General features: G+C 38.5%; 1 protein-coding gene across 1 annotated transcript in view; it reads right to left on the bottom strand.

The window, feature by feature from the left end:
* Positions 1-13458, bottom strand: part of LOC108683406 — a 28423-nt gene extending 14965 nt beyond the window's left edge. Inside the window, exons 1-19 of the mRNA XM_018172718.2 lie at positions 13332-13458; positions 12505-12560; positions 11209-11274; positions 10620-10777; positions 10039-10268; positions 9344-9603; positions 8092-8250; positions 7611-7720; positions 6200-6389; positions 5584-5666; positions 5020-5193; positions 4458-4596; positions 3733-3905; positions 3230-3422; positions 2634-2753; positions 2315-2446; positions 1751-1932; positions 540-1524; positions 192-346 (exon numbers count right to left, since the gene is read on the bottom strand). Of these exons, the coding sequence (XP_018028207.1) occupies positions 192-346; positions 540-1524; positions 1751-1932; positions 2315-2446; positions 2634-2753; positions 3230-3422; positions 3733-3905; positions 4458-4596; positions 5020-5193; positions 5584-5666; positions 6200-6389; positions 7611-7720; positions 8092-8250; positions 9344-9603; positions 10039-10268; positions 10620-10777; positions 11209-11274; positions 12505-12560; positions 13332-13426 (3660 nt within the window). The 5' untranslated portion in view covers positions 13427-13458. The remainder of the gene's footprint in view (positions 1-191; positions 347-539; positions 1525-1750; positions 1933-2314; positions 2447-2633; positions 2754-3229; positions 3423-3732; positions 3906-4457; positions 4597-5019; positions 5194-5583; positions 5667-6199; positions 6390-7610; positions 7721-8091; positions 8251-9343; positions 9604-10038; positions 10269-10619; positions 10778-11208; positions 11275-12504; positions 12561-13331) is intronic.
* Between the last annotated feature and the right edge of the window lie 713 nt (positions 13459-14171).

Here is a 14171-nt window from a genome sequence, read left to right as displayed (position 1 = left end):
AAACAGCTTATTATGGGGATATCAATGAATCGAGTTTCAAGTCTCATGCGCACAATATTTTAGGTTTTCTGAACGCCAGACGTCAGATGAAACGTACGCTCGTACTTCACAATGAAATGTTACTTTCAATAGTCGCATGTTCATTCTCTGAAGTTTCAATATTCTAGTCAGTGATCTCATTCATTTCTCACCTCCGAGTCACCGGCTAACAACAAGTTGAACGGAAGAGTTGATGAATTGAGCGGGATTATTTTCCTGGAGAGATCTCTCAAATCCACGCCGTTGAAGTTGCTAACAAACAGAGCAGACTGGAATTCAACTCTGCTAATTCTAGACGAGTGCTTTCCTGCGTGAACAAAATTGATTAGTACATTCCCTCACTCACATAGGCATAGTTGGGCAGAAGCACTTCTTTAATGTACATTTCTTTGAAGACCAGAGAGTTTTTCTTATCAACAATAATTTCACGATCTAACTTGGCCCAATGGATGGATTAAGACGAAAGAATAATCCAAAATAAAGTATATGTCAAAATCTACCAAAGAAGTCCTTTTGCTCGACGTCTGAAGGCGTCATGGATTCCAGAAGTCTGTTCAGTTCGCCGAGGTCCTGCCCTGCCACTTTCCCGTGCACGATGGAGCCGCCGCCTACACTGCCAGTCAGGCGGGTAGTCAAAGAACGTTCTAGTCTCCGTATGGACTCGGATACATTAGCGATCTCGGCTTCCAATTTCTTTATTCTTTCTTGTGAGTCTGTCCCATTGACGAGTAAATTTGCTGATGAATGGATTCTAATATTTATATCAATGCCGTTTTCACGATTTAGACTTCTTGTTTCCGACGCTTTTAGTGACGCAAGTTCTGTTTCAAGTTCGCGCGCTCTATTTCTGAGCAATTCGAGTTCTCGAGATCGCTTGTCTTCGGATGACAATGGCGGTGCAGTCGTTGTCGAAAGGCGATGAGAAAGAATTGCTTGCTCACGAGCTAAATCTTGCGATATCTTGTACAACTTTTCTTCTTGTGCCATCAAATTGAACGCGAGACCGTGTAGCAGATTGTGCAAAGAAGGGTGAACGTTCGAATGCAGTTTGAAAAAAGTGACGGTAAGCTTTAATCTTTCTATCAAACGTGTAACTTCATTTTTCCAGCCATTTGCATCAATTCCATGATTTACTTCATTTAATTTTGTTAATAGATCATCATCATAGGTACGAGTTGATGAATTCGAGTAGACGATAGGGTATCCGTGAGGTATGACTTGGGCTCTAAACTTGGCTATTTCCTCCCTGACCTCGTCTACCGCTGCCTGCTTGTTGGCGAGTTTGGCTCTAAGCTGCAGAGCAGTCGCCCGTACATCGTCAGGATCTAGCGTCGTTGTAGTCACTGGTGCGACAGTTGAGGCAGTGACCGGGCGGATTTCTTCTTCGAAAACGTCACTCAAGTGAAGTCGGTGGAAAATTTTAGCCCCTGTTACCGTTTGATTTTTATTCAGCAACATGACGTCTAATGAACCATCGTTGGTGACCTGTTGATGAGAGTTATTTTCGGTTTCATGAACGAATTAAGTATCACGAGCTCAATTAGCAAATTATTCATATGTATATATACAGTAAATATAAGGCTAATGGTGACCGTAGAATATCAACATTTAGGCTGAAATTTACTTCAACTTCTAGTTTATTTCAGGGCAAAATTCAACACCGATAGTTGAAAATAAAAAGTTCACTGGGGCACTCCACGTCTATTTTTACCTTTAAATCGTTTAGCTGTCCAGTAACCTGCAATTTTTTTGCACGCAGTTCGCTGAAATGTGCCGCTTCTAGATGATGCACTAACCCGTTACGGTTTATAAAAAGATCTTCAGTCGAGACGTTGTTGAGTAAACGACTAATATTTACCGTATGGGCTTTCATTCCATCTAAAATAAACCGACCTTGGAAGAAAATAACAGCAATGATTAGTAGTTACCAATTATTGTTTTTGAAATGAATGACATTTAACCACAACTTTCGTTTGGTAGTATCTATGGTACCAACAATTAACACTCAGCCTGTGTGGTCAACAAATTGCAGAGTATCGTTATTGAAAATAGTAATGCAGCAACTTTAATCTATAAGATTTCTATACAATTTTGAACTATTTCTTCGTGAAGCTTGATACAAAAAGTAAGAAATTTCGAGGGTTGTCCATTGCGCGAGGAAAGATAGGAACCCTCTTACGTCGTTCGATCATTACTTGTATAAATATGCACGTTATTGGAATAGTTTGGCAGAAGTAGCTCCTCTATATAATTGTTTGATTGAAAACAGACTTACCGGAAATAATTTGAGGTTTTTGCGACCGTTTCAAGAGAACATCATTGCTGAACTCCGCCAAGTCGACACCGGTTAAAGTTTTGGTCTTCAAGTTCTTGTTGCTGTAGACGCTCTTCGCAACAAAAACCGAGCCTGAAAATAAATGTCGATTCAATTTAGTATCATTTTATAGAATATAATATCGTTATGGTTCCTGATCAGATACAACAAACTTTTGTAGCCACTCGTCCCAAAATTTAAGCCAATCCACCGGCAAATCAAATAATTAGTAATTTGGAACAAATTAATTTATGAAATTGAAATCAAAATAACTGATCACCATTAATATTGAAGTCGTTATGCCTCGACACGGAGGTCTCAAGTAAGCGTCTCATGTCAACACCGTTGATGTTTCCAGCGTTGAGGTTGTTGATGTATCCGACTTTACAGTGGAAATTTCCTGATAGATAAAATAAGAAAATAGCATCAATGAGGCCTAGAATAGATTGAAGAAGATGGACTTTGAGAGCCCAAAAATCTTCTGAAACTACTTTTGATTATTATCCATGATTTAGGACTGCCAGTAATATTTTTGATTATCATTATTTGCAAACTGATGAGAAATGTATAAAAATTTGCAAATGGTTTTTTCATGCTTGAAGAAATAATTAAAATCAGCAAGTGTTATTGTTACTCAATTTCATGACCAGAAATTAAATCCGGTCAGAGTTTTTGGGAGTCTCAGAAATAATAAAGTAGGTACGCCATTTTGAGCGTACTATTGCAACATTCAAGTTTCATAAGCTTACAATATTCGTTCTTCATATATAAATAAAAAAAGTCTCGAATAATGACAGGGGGAAACTTACAAGAATAAATTAACGTAATGATTCCTTGGCAAGATTTAAATGTGAACACCCAAAGACGAAAACTCACCAGTGATGTTCTGATCAGAATTCTTCGTCAAATACTCGGAAAAATCGTGTCCATTCAAAGTTCCTGCAAGTGTGATGTGGTCAACTTTCAACGTATCCAGGAAAGTTACACGGGCTGCGATGTCGTGATTGCCGCGCAATGTGATGTAATTTTCAAAAGGAACGCCATTCATGCTTTTCAATCGAACTTCATTCTGTTGAATGTAGTTAATTGCATTGAATTTAGCCTTTGGGACCAAGGGTCATTAATGCGGCTGAAAATTAATCAATAGGAGGCATTTATGAACTCGTTTTACGCATTATTAAAGTTTCGTCAAGCTCAAAGCCTGTACCTTCGGCGCCAAATCCTTCTTCCTATATTCTGATAATTAAAATAAATGAGCACCGCGTGATTTGTAAAAAAGAATATTGTGAGAATAAATCAGGTAATTTTTCGATGGCGAATTTGGAGGAACGGAAATGGCGTCAAAAGGGAGCGATCGAAAAAATACAGTCACAAATTACCTGGAAAGCAATTTTATCAAAGCGCATTGAAAGAATTCGGATTGGTTGCGTTGCCTTGATCGGAATCAACGATGTCTCATCAGGAACCGGAAAGCCGTTGACTGTACCGTTAACACGTAGCTTTGAGACGGATCCTCGGCCAACGACAGAAACTGACTTCACACGAAGGTTTCCTGAAATTGACGACAGACATTATTGCATTTATTTTGCTTCATAGGTAGGAAAATGAAAAATTGTGTGCACAAATAACTTTACCAGGAATGGAATAGATGAATGAAGGAAATATTTTTTTTTATTGTGTATTATTAAGTGAGTATTTCGTTCAAATATTTCATGCCTTCTCTCTCCAACTTATAACTAATTTTCAAGTTCAATGCACTAGCTTCACAAGTAAATTTAGCCAAACAAAACGCCTTGCTAAAAAAAATACTTTTGGTACCAGTCAGAACTGATCTCATCTACTTCTTGACGTCATTACTAAGCTGGATATGAAAGAAGAAATTGAATGCTGAAAGTCGAATAAGAAGAAATTTAAGAAATTGAATATTGAAGATGGAATAAAAATGATTTGCTGAAAATGAGAGAAGAAATTTATTGCTGGATATGAAAATAGTAAATGAATACTGAAAATCAAAGAAAAAATGGAATACTGAAAATCGAAGAAAAATTGGAATGCTAAAAATAAAAGAAGACTATGAATGTTTCAAAACTTCCCACCAACTCACTGGGCCAATCGTCGGGAGTGTCGACGCTGACCACACGTCTGGCCGCAAGACTCAGTCCCGCAAGTTTTGCGAGCAAAGAATCCGCTTTCTCAAGAAAATCTTCCGCGGTCGTCGGAAGCTCTCGAGGTGGAGAAGAAACCTTGGGTATCGATCCAATACGTCAAGTGTGAGGCAAAAAGTATAGCGGGACGCTAATAAACGAAATGTACTAAGATGGACCACAGTTAAGACATACAGATCCAAATGATGAATAAATAATAAAAAAGGCTAGGGGACGCTAATAAACGAAATGTACTAAGCTGGACCCCTATTAAGTCATATAGATCCAAATGATGATTTAATTTTTCTCATTTTTGTAGATGACAAATGTAGATTAAGGGTATAAATAACGAAGCTTATCCTGTGTGGTTAAATAACTTAAATCTTACGAAATTTAACGGATTCAATCAGCAGAGATGAGTAGAGAATCAACATGTACATTAGACTGCATTCAACAAATATTCCTTGGTCGTATTTCAATACTTAACAATATACAAGGGTAGATAATTCTTTTAATATCAACCTTCACGGCACTCATGTTGTGGATCACAAGACTATTCTTGAATTTAATATGCGATGAGAAGGTAGCGGGCTGGTCAGTTTTTGGCGCCTTGTCAACCAAGGCTTTCACAGAAGCAGCGATGTCAGCGGTCTGCATGAACTGATTAGCTGAAGCCGATAACGCGAAGTAGAGGTCCTGGGTAAAAATTTAAACATTTAAGCGAACAATATAGGGAATTATGCAAAATTTTTACCCTATGGCGGCAGATGCGTAAGCTGTCGGCTATGCTTTTCGTACATGAATGACTGGTAACCATAGATCACAAGCAGAAATGGATATCAAAATAAATTACACTAGTCATTGAATCCCTACTCACACTGAAGTCGCAGTCAGTGGTAGTATTAATGAATCAAAACTTGCATGTCACGAATAAATGAAGACTCGGAATGCTTGGAATAAATGGGGATTTGTTTCTTTCATTTGAAATATTTTAAATGATACGAATAAATGAAGACTAGTAACGTTACGCGTTGAGACCCGGAATGTTGCGAATGAAATAAGACTTAAAATGTTGCGGAACCTCACCTTGAATGGAGATCTGTGTACAAACTCCGGTCGATAAATGGTTGTCTCAATCCTTGAAGTGTCATTCGCGGCTGTATGGGCAACTGTTGAATAACGAACTTAAGATTAGTTTGAAGTACATTAAATGATAATGGTTTTAGATGCCCTAGATATGCCTTCTTGATTAGATATCGCTCCACTTCAAAGAGCCTGGATAAAATACTAAAAAACAATCATATCCATACGAGCACCCATAGTTCGTTACCTTAGCTGCTAACTTTCGATCGCATTCCTACATATTACTAGCAAATAAATGACCAAATGTAACATTTTAATAATATTCAAATCATTTTCTATCCGTGTTTGCAGGTTCTTATCATGTACACGCGCAATGTAATTCTAAACGCTAGTTCTGCATGCGACTGGAGCTTTATTATGTCGAAAAAGGATTTGAAATTTCAATTTAATCAAATTCCTCTTTAAAAACTTATTCTAAACAATAACTAAGACTAAGATTTCCCCTCGATTCCCTTAAACCAGACGCAACGAAAACTGCTTCGTAGATTAATAAAAATAACCATTCTATGTTGAATATTTTCTCATCTTCACACGCGGTCTATCTTCAAATTTTTCGCACCTACAAAGCACGGCGAAGGCTGATGTTTTATAGCAGAAAAGGAAGGACTGCTGGCGGCTTGGACGCTGATGGCGCTGAGTCCTTGGCGCAGACCACCGGGAGATGCGGGCACGAACCTCCAGCCGTCTTGCTGGTAAAACCTCAGCGCCGCGTCCCTGCTTGTCAGCGCTAGGAGAACTCCGCCCGATGCCTGCAGAGCCAACAGAAGCCGTGTATTCATATCCGAAGCCTTGCATTCATTTTCAAAACCATGCATTCATTTTCAAAACCATGCATTCATTTTCAAAATCATACATTCAGTTGCCACGCATTCAGTTTGACGCCACGCATTCAGTTTGAAGACAAGTAATTCAGTTCGAAGCCGTGCATTCAGTTCGAAGCAAGTATTCAGTTTGAAGACAAGTATTCAGTTTGAAGACAAGTATTCAGTTCGAAGACAAGTATTCAGTTTGAAGACAAGTATTCAGTTCGAAGACAAGTATTCAGTTTGAAGACAAGTATTCAGTTTGAAGACAAGTATTCAGTTTGAAGACAAGTATTCAGTTTGAAGACAAGTATTCAGTTCGAAGACAAGTATTCAGTTCGAAGACAAGTATTCAGTTCGAAGACAAGTATTCAGTTCGAAGACATGTATTCAGTTCGAAGACAAGTATTCAGTTCGAAGACAAGAATTCAGTTCCAAGCCATACATTCAGTTCGAAGGAACGCATTTAGATCGAAGGTAACTAATTTTATCAAAGAATTGGTTCTAATCATCAATTACACGGAATGTAAGCTGTTCCAGTTGCCAATAAATCGATCAGTCTTGTTCTGGTCTTATTTCAAGCTTTTGAGTGATTAAAATTAATCTTGATGAAGCCAAAAAAAAAAATCGATGACTCTTTGTTACCGATTTACACGGGCGATTGGGTAATTTCAGATTTCGAAATCTCGTCATGGAGCATTGCAGAGGATTTAAAAACACCATAGCTGCTCCCTATCAGTTCGACTCAACCATCCATCATCGTCCAGCAGCCGCGGCGATCAGGGGCCATACTTTTAAAACTCGCTAAGTGAACGTAAGTACTTACGCTCTATTTTCTTGTCTATGATTGGTGGATTTTGCTTGAAAGGCCGTCAATGATTGGCTGATGAACTTACGATCTCTCAACTTTTTTGAAAGTATAGGCCCTGGGCCTATACTTTCATAGCGGTAGCGGTATAGGCCCTGAGCCAATACTTTCATTAAAAAAGTTCGTATGTTCATCAGCCTATCATTGACAGCCTTTCAAGCAAAATCCACCAATCATAGACAAGAAAATAGAGCGTAAATCCACCAATCATAGACAAAGAAATAGAGCGTAATTGCTTACGTGTACTTATCGAGCTTTGAAAGTATAGGCCCAGGGCAGTAAAATTTGTAAGCTCGTACCTCCACAACGTGGATACCGGTGGGCGAGGGCACACTGAGGGCTTGGAATGGGAGGAACTTCGCGTTGTTGTACTTGAAGATGATCACCGTGTGGTTGTTCTGGCATGCAACTGTACGGAACAAGCTAGACCTTAAGAATAAATTTAAATTTAGTATAAATATATAAATTTATATTCATAATTGGGCACCAAGTTTTCAGTAATTCATAATAACAAACTTGGCTGCCAAATTAACGACTGTGGAGAGAATAATTCCACAGGATATACAGTTTCAAGTCCGTTTTAAATACCTACCAGAAAGGGCGTTTAACCGAAATTGCATCACTATTTTTTAATATAATCGTGCGTCTATATAAAAAAAAAATTTAATTCAACTGATCATTTTCAGCGTTACGACATTTACGACGTTTGCTCAGCTGTTTTTCAGTACCGGTAACAATAATTTTTAGTGCCATGAAATTAAGAAAGTTTCCCTAACTCACCTAGACAATCGAATGCAACAGCTAAGAACGTATCTTTTGCTACCGCCTCTCCAAGCGTGAAGACTTTAAGCGCCACGGCTGCTCCGGGAGTAGGGAGGCGCTGGAGAAGAACATAGCGCGCCAAGTCCAGCGAATAGCGGTACACCAGGCTAGGAAAACCTGCCAATTGAACAAACAATAATTAATTATTATAGTGTAAAGGATAACGCTTGAGACGTTGAGGAGAACCTGCTAATTCAACAAACAATTATCGTGTAAAGGATAACGCTTGAGACATTGATAGACAAAATTGTGGGAATATCTCTTAAATGTTTTCTTTAGAGCTTCATCTGTGTCGCTTCAGCTGGACAGAGCTTTTCATATTTAGGTGCGCTTCCCAAGCTACACATAGAATGTTTTCACTTATAAAAAAACTAGGCATGAACTTTGGATCAATAAATCAAAACTGCATTATACAAGATGTTGCAATTCACAATAAAAAAAAGAGCGCAAGGGGCCCGTAAATCCTGACTAAAACCAACCTTTTATGCAACTCTTTAAATCGTACCTACCCATCGCTGCTTCAAAGAGCAACTGCATACGCAATAAAAACAATAACGATCGAATTATATTAGACAAGTATCACTGTACCTAAAATTATGTTAGACCATTATCACGGTACTTAAAATTATGTTAGACAAGTATCACGGTACTTTTATGTTAGACAAGTATCGCGGTACTTTAAATTATGTTAGACAAGTATCACGGTACTTAAAATACAAATGCATTAAAGTTTCAGAAAAATTTAATCTTCCTCGAAATGTACATGCGACATGTGAAGTACAATTATTTAAAGTCAGGTTTGATTAACAATACTTCTAGTTAATTATATTTATATATACAGTCTGATTACTTATGACTTAATTACTTCTACTTAGAAGTATACTTAAGAAGTATTAAAAATACTTCCTGTTAATAGACTTATAGCCTATTTACTTTTGATATTCTGCTAAATTGGGGCCCAGTGAAAAAAATCCTGTTGCATTCTTTTCTTACCAAAAGAAATATAAAGATCTTGATTGTTCGAAAAAAGATATTAAGATATTCAGGGGAACACTTTCTAAATATTCAACTTTTCGAATAGAAAAGTTACGGTACATTTATTTCAACTAATTTTTTTCCCCACATACGGGAATAATTTTCACGGATCCAGCAAAATGGGTTCCTAAGCTCAAACGTAAATATGCAAAAATTATATGAGATTTGACCTTACCAGGTTTTCCTTCAGCAACCGCTAAGAAATGAAAGTTGTTGATGATAAAATGAGCAACTTCTTTGGGTGAATGAGCGGGCAACGTTTCAACCAAGTCAATATGCTGATCACTCCTCTCGTAGATCTGGATACTGTCTTCAAAATTTGCCACATTCGTGTTTTTGATCGCCCTGAACTGCTTGGAGCTCCTGAACTCTCCTTCCGTCAGGTTGGTGACATTTTCGCCGGCAAGCAATAGAAAATGCTTCCCATCGTGTTCCCTGAAACAATTAATGAGAAACCTTTTATACATTTTCGATCAATTGGGTGCCATGTTTTGAACCATCACTCGATGAATATTCAAATAAGTTACATATGACAGAGCCTTAATTTGTTATAAATCTGATAATATTACCTAGCTAACAAATACAGTACTTATCATTTGATTAAATATCAAAGTATTAAGTACTTAATACGACCAATGATTAGTCAATCCTAGTATACCAAAATGTTTTTAACTATCAAAGTATTAAGTACTTAATACGATCAATGATTAGTCAATCCTAGTACCAAAGTTTTTTTAACTATCAAAGTATTAAGTACTTAATACGATGATTAGTCAATCCTAGTACCAAAGTTTTTTTTAACTATCAAAGTACCGGTATTAAGTACTTAATACGACCAATGATAGGTCAATCCTAGTACCAAAATTTTACCACGCAATAGCCGAGGAAAAGTCGGTCCGGAAGACCGGTTCCGGCGAGGAGACTTTGAACTTGTCATGCAGAGGCCCACGGATGAGATGCCTCACGGAGACCTGGTGCAGCGCTGGGTGACCAGACGTGGACGCTGGCGGGGCACACGCGATGGTCACGGCTTGAGTGTTGTAAGGATGTGCACCAAGGAAACAATTTCCTGATCCTGGAAATCTGGCAGCTTCGAAGGTCTGAAATAAAATCTTTCTTTAAATAAACTATGAACACAGAAATTCAATTAAAGCACTAACGCGTTTTATAAAAAAAATTCATTCAAGTTGAGAGGTTAGAAAACTGAAAATCACTAAAATTTCCTTATGAGAGAAAAAATAATGTATAACTGGATGTTTTTAGAATCAAGTTGGTAGAAACTTGCTACCGATAGATCAAGTGCTACTCAATTTTGAGAATAAAAAGCAAGGCACAAATGAGCTCAGAATACGCAATTATAATCCAAACGCTAGGGAATACAAACGTTATTCCAATCTGAAATAGATTTCATTTAAACCTTATTTTCAGCCGTAAAATTTGCTCCAGTTTACCTTAAGGCTTGGCATTTGCAGAACATTAACGACTATCTCTGCATTTATTTCCATGGCGACGAGAAGTTCATCATTAAATGCAAGCCTCAGCGGCAGAGCAGCTAGTGCCTTTCCAGCGAAATTTCCTATGGGGATAAATCGCTCGGCAATAGCAAGACCTGTTGATGAGAGGATTGTAATTTGCATTAAATCATTCATAGCATTTTATTTTATGGGGAAAACTCGTCCTCCATGTATTAACATTTTTCATAGAAAATATCCTGACGGCCGGATGGCACTAAACTAATTAGCAACTTTCTCGCATATTAGAAAAAATCGGTACAAATTCATTTATTCCGATTCGATAATCCCATATATAATAATGAACAGGGGGAAAACGAAGGAAAAGCATTAGAAAATTTACATTATTGGTCAAACATTTTCGTCTCCCTTAGTCGATAGCATTCACCGTAAGATGACGTTGCCGAAAAGTTCACTAATTCGACCAGAAAATAACTTCTATTCTTAATGCATATCGTCACTTTAATTAAAAGGCATTAAAATATGTGGACTTAGGGGCTTTAGGGTCACAGAATCAGTCGCTTCTCACCAGCATCGTCTCGTAGCGAAAGGAACTGTGGAGCTAATTTGCGCTGCTCTCGAATTAATGGCAGCTCTGAAATGCAAACATTCTTACTTGAAAATTAACAATTAAATGGATTCTCTCCGTATTAAGCCTACGTCAAACATAAGATTTCATAAAACTTGATACATTTAATAGAAATATGAAAGTATAAACACTTATCAAATACGCCGATATAATTTATACATAGAGATTGATAAGTTTATGTATATGATTTGTATATGATATGTATATGTATTATTTATGTATGTTCAAACTTTATGATTCTTTCTAAACTTCCCAGCTATCAGCAACAGTTTAATGCAGATAAGCACAGAGAGAAATAAGATAGGGTTTTTTCAAATATTGGTGCACTTTTTAACCTCGTTTGGGTCATCCTAACCCAGTTTGACCCGCCACAAAGAGGTATTACGAACGTCCTCAGCTAATGCGGTGGTTAACAAATTGGTTTACTATTTTGAAAATACGACCCATTCGTTTATCTGAGCGAGCGTGTAAAGACTGCCAGCATCCTTGCCTTTAAGGCGCCCCTTGAATTTCACGGATATCCCCTTGAAGGCAATTAAGGGTATATCCTTACCTTCAAGGCGCCCTTTCAAGGGTTATCCCCTTGAAGGTAATTAAGGGTATATCCTAACAATCAATGCTCCCCTTAAGGGATATACCCTTGAAGATCATTAAGGGTATATGCTTGCATACAAGGCTCCCCTTAAGGGATATACCCCTGAAGGCTATTAAGGGTATATCCTTACCTTCAATGGATTTACCTTTGGAGGGGAACAAGGGTATATCCTTACCTTCAAGGCGCCCTTTCAAGGGTAATACCCTTGAAGGTAATTAAGGGTATATCATTACCTTCAAGACTTCCCTTAAGGGGCTCTTGGTGCACGTCGAGTCAGCGACGCGGTTTAGTCTCGTCGAGATTCTATTCAAAGTTTCAACTAGAAGCCAAACCTCATAAATAATATCCACTCAAAAATATCCGGACCAACCAATATCGATCACGTCAATCATTCAACGATGTAATAGGTATAGATTATTGAAGTCACAGTCATATATATAACTGCACATGAATAATATACGAATAACCAATAGCGTAAATTTTCATTATTTTCCCTAAAAGTTTTTATGACCAAGACCCGTCGAACGCACACAAATTTAAAAAACTTATCGATATTAAATCGTTTTAATTTCAGAAATTTTGCAACAAAAATCTTTCCATTCTCATGCTTCGGAGAATACAGCTGTACGTTTTGACAATACCTTCGTGGTTGGAGAGCTTTTGGGTCGCATCGATTTGTTCCTGTCCGTGCCACAAGCTGAAAATCATGAATCAAGGGTCGTATTATGAAAATGTGTATTGACCTCTGATTTATTCGTATACATACATATGTATGTTTATATATGTTTGGTATTAACAAACACGTGTACTTATTAGTTCGAATCTAAATCAATGTTAGCTTTATTTAAATTTATTTAAATTAAACTAGAGTGGAATCAAATTGAATCTGCAATTGAAGTTCAAGTGAAAATAGTCCATCATTCCACACCATATGTATAATACGCTTCTTTAAAAGAGGCGGTCAGAACGTTTAACACAATACTCGTACACACGTCCGCATGTCGCAAGGCGATACATGTTCCGAAGCCAAACTATCTCTACTTGCTTAATTAAGTACACGCAACCTCAAGGTACTCGTAGGAACAAATTTCTAAATTATGGTTGGAGGGTTCAGCTTAAAAAGCCGTCAGTGATTGGTTGTCGAAGTAACTAACTCAACTGTGATTACGGTTCAGAGTACCAAGATTGGTGCAGAGAGGTGCGGGTTCGATCCCAGCTCTGTGCGCCAGTTTCTGGTCAGAATCGGCGATTCTGACCGATTCACTGCAGAATTGTAGCAGTGAGTTGTGCGAGTTCGAAACTGCATCAAGCTGTGAATATTCTGCGATGTTTAGAATGGGCGACAGGCCTACGGCCTAATAATGCTGAAACCGCTATTATTATTATTTATTATAACTATTTGCGATATATTTGGCCCAAGAATTACTAGAGTGCACCCGAAGAGCTTCCTGTTCTCTGGTTCGCTCACCTCGTGGGGGCGTGGGCCGCTGAGGCGGCGGCGGCGGCCAGCGCCAGGACCAGGCAGAGCTGTGGCCCCACGCGGCAGATGGACGGCGGTCGCATCGCGTCACTGCACAGAATTATTCCTAGCCGCTCCTGGGAGACCGGAACTACGTATTCATAAGTTCTCAAATTAGGAATATGGTTCTACATGAACGATGCCACCGACACCCCACATGCCACCGACACCCCCCATGCCACCGACACCCCCATGCCACCGACACCCCCCATGTCACATGTCACCGACACCCCACATGCCACCGACACCCCCATGCCATCGACACCCCCATGCCACTGACACCCCATGCCACCACCACATTTGCTTTGTTATGTTCAAGTTCCAACATAAGTTTGGTCACAGGCTGTGCATATGGCTCGAACATGGGATAAAAGGTTTGATTGCGCCAATGTTTCAGCCGAGGTTCAATCATGTCCTCCCATTTGTTGAATCATCCGCAGATGCAACAATGAAAAATGGTATATATGTAATCCTAGAAGGTCATACATAAATAATATGTACACAGAACCCAGCTTTTCATTGCGCAAACGCGAGAAAGTTTGGAACTAATGCGGAGATAAAGAGAAATAATGAGGACAATCTTGTTCTAAAGAAAGAACACTTCTCGATAAAATAATTTGTCTGGTCTGCAGCCATAATTCCAAGGTACCAATCAACCGTATAAATTTTATTCAGCAGCGGCGGTAGCGACGACTTTGAATTTAGTTAGGAACCAAACCGCCTTGCGACGAAAGAGAAATTCAGTTCAGTCTCAAACAATCGTCATTTCCACATACCGGCACTTGAATT

Source organism: Hyalella azteca, unplaced genomic scaffold, assembly GCF_000764305.2.
Source record: "Hyalella azteca isolate HAZT.00-mixed unplaced genomic scaffold, Hazt_2.0.2 contig7948, whole genome shotgun sequence".
Lineage (NCBI taxonomy): Eukaryota > Metazoa > Arthropoda > Malacostraca > Amphipoda > Hyalellidae > Hyalella > Hyalella azteca.
The sequence above is the reverse complement of the archived record's forward strand: the minus strand, read 5'-3'. Positions and strand labels throughout refer to the sequence as shown.